Source organism: Penaeus chinensis, chromosome 35, assembly GCF_019202785.1.
Source record: "Penaeus chinensis breed Huanghai No. 1 chromosome 35, ASM1920278v2, whole genome shotgun sequence".
In the NCBI taxonomy this organism is placed as follows: domain Eukaryota; kingdom Metazoa; phylum Arthropoda; class Malacostraca; order Decapoda; family Penaeidae; genus Penaeus; species Penaeus chinensis.
The window spans coordinates 7,654,030-7,659,029 of NC_061853.1; the positions used below are offsets into that span (position 1 = coordinate 7,654,030).

At 33.6% G+C, this 5,000-nt stretch overlaps 1 protein-coding gene across 1 annotated transcript in view; it reads left to right on the forward strand.

The window, feature by feature from the left end:
• LOC125044248 (39S ribosomal protein L1, mitochondrial-like) overlaps positions 1 to 5,000 on the forward strand; it is a 15,057-nt gene that overhangs the window by 8,348 nt on the left and 1,709 nt on the right. The window contains exons 6-7 of the mRNA XM_047640798.1: positions 324 to 438; positions 4,713 to 4,831. Coding sequence (XP_047496754.1) covers positions 324 to 438; positions 4,713 to 4,831 — 234 coding nt within the window. The remainder of the gene's footprint in view (positions 1 to 323; positions 439 to 4,712; positions 4,832 to 5,000) is intronic.

Consider the following 5,000-nt stretch of genomic DNA (forward strand, 5'->3'; position numbering starts at 1 on the left):
ACCATCTGGATAATACAAATCAAATGGCAGATATGAACATTGGAAAATGGCTAAAAAGCTAAAATGGCTTATTCATAAAGAGTAAATAACTTTGCACCTAGGAGGCATAGAGTCTTGTCACCGCACAGACATGTTCGCTCACCTAAGCCTATTGTCCAGATTTTTTTGTCATTTGATTGCTGTGATGTAAACAGATCCAATGGGTTCATCACATAGTGTATTCACCTTATAGAAATATTAATTTTCATATACAAAAATGTGTACCCTCAATAAGATAATGAGTAACTTTTCACTAACTATTTGACTTTTTTTTTTTTTTCTAGAATGGTGAGATAAACCTCCTAGATTATGAAAACATAGTGGCTGACACGGAGCTCCTCCCAGATTTGGTTCCTTTAAGAGGACTCATGAAGAAAAGATTCCCCAATGTTAAGGCTGGTAAGAGAGTATGTTGTGTTGTCAGTTGTGTGTTTCATTGTTAGATATGATATATCAGTTTAATTGTAAGCTGTGGAGATTAGAGGTTAAGGATAGACATTTTTTTTCCTGTTTAATGTTGTTGTTGTTGTTGTTGCTTTTAGGGGGGGAGTAAATAATGTCCTTGAGTCTAGAGCTATAAATGACATGAAATATCAGGGAACTTTAAACTTTAGAGAATATTCACTTAAAGTTTGGCTAATAAAGAATGTCATAGCTATTTGTGAGGTCAGGCAGTGCTGTTTTGTGATTTCAGTCATTCTATATTGTAACCATAGTTAGCATAACCAGGGCTTATTGATGCCAATGCCAAATTGGAGTCCAATCCAATAATCCTTTCAAATTTTATTTTTAATAATATGAATAGATGGTAGGTACAGTCATATTCAATAGCAGGTGAAACATTAGAACAAGGCAGGCTCAGGAACATGCCCTACTAATCAGAGGGCTTCAAGCTGGCATTGATAATCAGCAAGACTCAAAATGTGTGCAACCTCTTTGTCAATATGACAGTACTAGATTTGGAATGCAATTGAGATTACAGATTTATACCAAGGTGATGTAGGGCAGGGGATCTCAAACTCCTTTGGCTGCAACCCCTACAAACTACTTTGATAGATTCACAACCCTCTCCCCCAGCAACAAAGCATTTCTGACAATCACTATAATGCATGCATACATAACATGACCTTATGAGGCATTATCGAGCATCGGGCAGGTCAACCACTGCTGACAAGCACTAGACGTGTTAAGATGGATAGTTGGAGTAAGAGGAGGAAGAAGGAAGGGTTGCAGGATCTCAGGACCCCTCCAAATTATATTGCGACCCTTCTGGGAGTCAGGAGCCCCAATTAAGAACCTATGATGTAGAGCATTGATATTGTATTATAGACATCAGAGTGTGCTTGTATCACATAAACATTTCACTTTCATACAACACAAAGAAAGATAAATAAAATGTGAAATGTTAATATATGGCCAGCCTCGGTGTTTAAAATTATTAAAAATTTGGAATATATATATATCTATATCTATATATCTATATCTATATCTATCTATATCTATATATATCTATATATATATATATATCTATATATATCTATTTATATCTATATATATATATATATATATATATATATATATGTATATATCTATATATATATCTATATATCTATATATACATATATATCTATATATACATATATATATCTATATATCTATATATATACATATATCTATCTATATATCTATCTATATATATCTATCTATATATCTATCTATCTATATATTTATCTATCTATATCTATCTATATATCTATCTATCTATATATATCTATATCTATCTATATATATATATATATATATACATATATATATATATATATTATATATATATATATATATATATATATATATATATATATATATGCATTCCAGACATTATGTCTAGCTTATTCATGTCACAAGCATTCTCCTTCCTTCTAGGGTTCACTTACACCAAGACTTAAGTATCATGATAATTACTTCTCATTTCTTATTCCAGAATTATACCATTACAGGGGGTATCCATTATGTTGCTAATACGGACCAGAAATATATGACGAATAACAGATTGATAAATAGAAATTCTCAATATCCCATATGAAATGCAGACTGGCAGTGTGATATATAGTGGTTTACACAAGTATATAGTATATATGTATATTCTTAAAAGAATACAAAGAAAAGTGATACATACATATCTATTAAATAAAAGCTAATAGAGTTTGGAGAGGTGGACTCCAGCATATGGCAGAAACATGAATTCCACACACTACACGAGTACATAGGGGATAAAGGTGAATGGCCGAGGATTGTCATGCTTTCTGTGTTTGAAATAACATTTAAGAAATAAATAGAGTTATCTAGTTTCTTTTGCATTTAATATGTTAGAGTACTGAGTATGTGTGTGTATATATAATGGGATGAAATTATCAGCTACTCTGTGATATGTAGAATGCTAAATGATATCATATTTCTTATGGCTAAACAAATCACTTCCAGAGTATGCACACACCTCCCTGATGACACATTATCTATCAGGGAGGTGGAAGGAATACCTAAATTACCCTTGGAAAGTTTAATGTAAAATTAACTCCTTGGATCCAGTTGCTTCATGGCTTTCATATGAACCAGAATACAGGCATTAAGCTTAGGGAGCGTGCACAGAGACAATATTCCACACTTATGGACTTATGGATGGAATTTATGCAAAAACCCTTTTGAAATCCCAAATGAGTCTAATCACCCACCAAGAGGTTTGTGCACTCATGGCGTGTCTTTCCTGTCAAGAACTTCAGCTGAAATGCTCATGACAACAGCCAAATTTTCTCACGATGGCATGTTCACGTTACCTGCCCCTCCCGTCATGAAATATTTTCATGATGTGATGGTCACTAACATCCCATGGTTAACCCATTTACGACGGCCATGTCACTTATCCGTGCCTTGCCCACTGTGAGTTTACTTGTTTAATTGTTTTTACACATAGATGGCTACACTTGTACTAAATCACCAATGAGCCAATTATGTGTACTGCCTGTCTCGCCCATTTACCCTTTTCTTTAATTTACAAAAATATTTTACGTTATCTTATTTTGCTATTACTAATATTTATAACATTAGTAATTATAATATTTATAATGAAAATAACACCATCGATATTCATGGCACTTGTAAAAAATACATTTTCCCACCAATTCAAGGAAAGGTGAAATCAGGTAAGGCAGAGCCATCTATGTGTAGAAACATTTCCCAAAAAATATAAAAAATGAGCACAGCATTTTCCCCATTTTATTTCATTTTATTTGGCGGCAATGGGTTAACCATGGGTTGTTAGTTTTACATATTTTCTTGTGAAACTCTGTTAAGAGCTTGCCGAACGATGTAAGAATGCCTGAGAAGTTTGTGTGTGTATGGAATCAGTTGTTAAGCCAGTAGTTTGCCAGCCTCTGGCATGACACAAATTTCATAGTTTATTCCCACACCTCCACTTTCCCCTGGTCGTATGTCAAGTCAAAAGAAAGGTTACCTATTACTTATCCTGTTGCCACTACCAATGGGTTCCCACATACTGTAATATGCAGTGTAGCTCACATTTTTTATTATTATTATTATTATTATGACTCTCCATGAGTGCACACACCTCTTGGAGGAAGATTAGAATCAGTGGGCTTTTAGGAAGGGACTCTTGCATTATTCCTGTCTGTAAACAAGTGTGGAACATACCATAAATAAGCCATGACTGAACGAGCACTGGCTCTAGGAAGGACACTTTTTCTCTGGATCCTATTCCTGCCTACTGTGACCAGCAGCACAAAAAAATAATGTAATATTACAGAAAAAGGAAAAAAATAACATTATTCTTGCACTAAGTTATATAGTACTTATAGATATGATATGGAGTTTGTACATTACCATCTGGATACAGCATATAAAAGGACAAATAGAGACTTTGGAAAATGGCAGAAAAGCTAAAAAAGCTTATGCAGATAGAGCGATAACATTGCAAAGGGGAAGCAAAGAGTTTTGACACAGTAAATGAGTGTTTGTGTGAGCCACACCAGCCACACACGCAATGAGTGGCCACTTAAGTAAATGTAATGCCTTGCTGGTCTCACCTTCTATGGGAGTTGACTGTACAAAAATTGATTTTTGTTTACACATATAACTTAGTCACCAAGGAGTCCTATCTATCTCACCGGTATACCCTTTTCCTTGATTTTTGGTGTGTTTTCTTTTTTTTCTTTCTCTCTCTCCATTGTTTTTTGTATTTTAGTAACATTATGATAGTCATAATGTCAATAATAATGATAACAATATCAATATTGATTTCAGGGATTGAGGAAATCAGGTGAGGTCACACAATTTTTACCAGTTGACTCCTTGGTAATTTTGACTTGTTGAGCTATATATGTGTAAGCAAAATTCACAAAACAAAACTATAGTGGATAGTATATCTAGCCAACACCAGTGAATTAATATGAAAGGCATGGGTGAAAATGGCAACTAATGATAAATTGTAGAGGGATCATTCATTTGAACACCAAATTATATTAGTGTTTCATAGAATTTTGTGTTAAAAGAGCAAACTATTAGTATTGTATTACTATACCTGTACATCTGTAAAGTGACTTCCATAGTCAATATATGCAACCATTTAGCTGCTTTACTAATGTGTGAAATTTCAATTACAGGAACAGCTGGTACTAACCTGGTTCCTATTATTGATCGTTTTGTGAAGGGCATCGACTACAGAACGGCTAAGAATAAGCACCATCAAGATTTTGGATATATTGTAGCACCTTTTGGCAGAGTAAGTTCTTTTGTGTATTATATATAAGGAATATAATTTCACTTTCAGGGATAAAAGTTTTGCAATCTACTGCAATCTATTTAAAAGTAAATGCCACTGCCATCTTTTTAGAGGAGAAATATGCAGTAGATGTAGTGTGATATAGAGAATTTTAGTTTCATTTTATCCT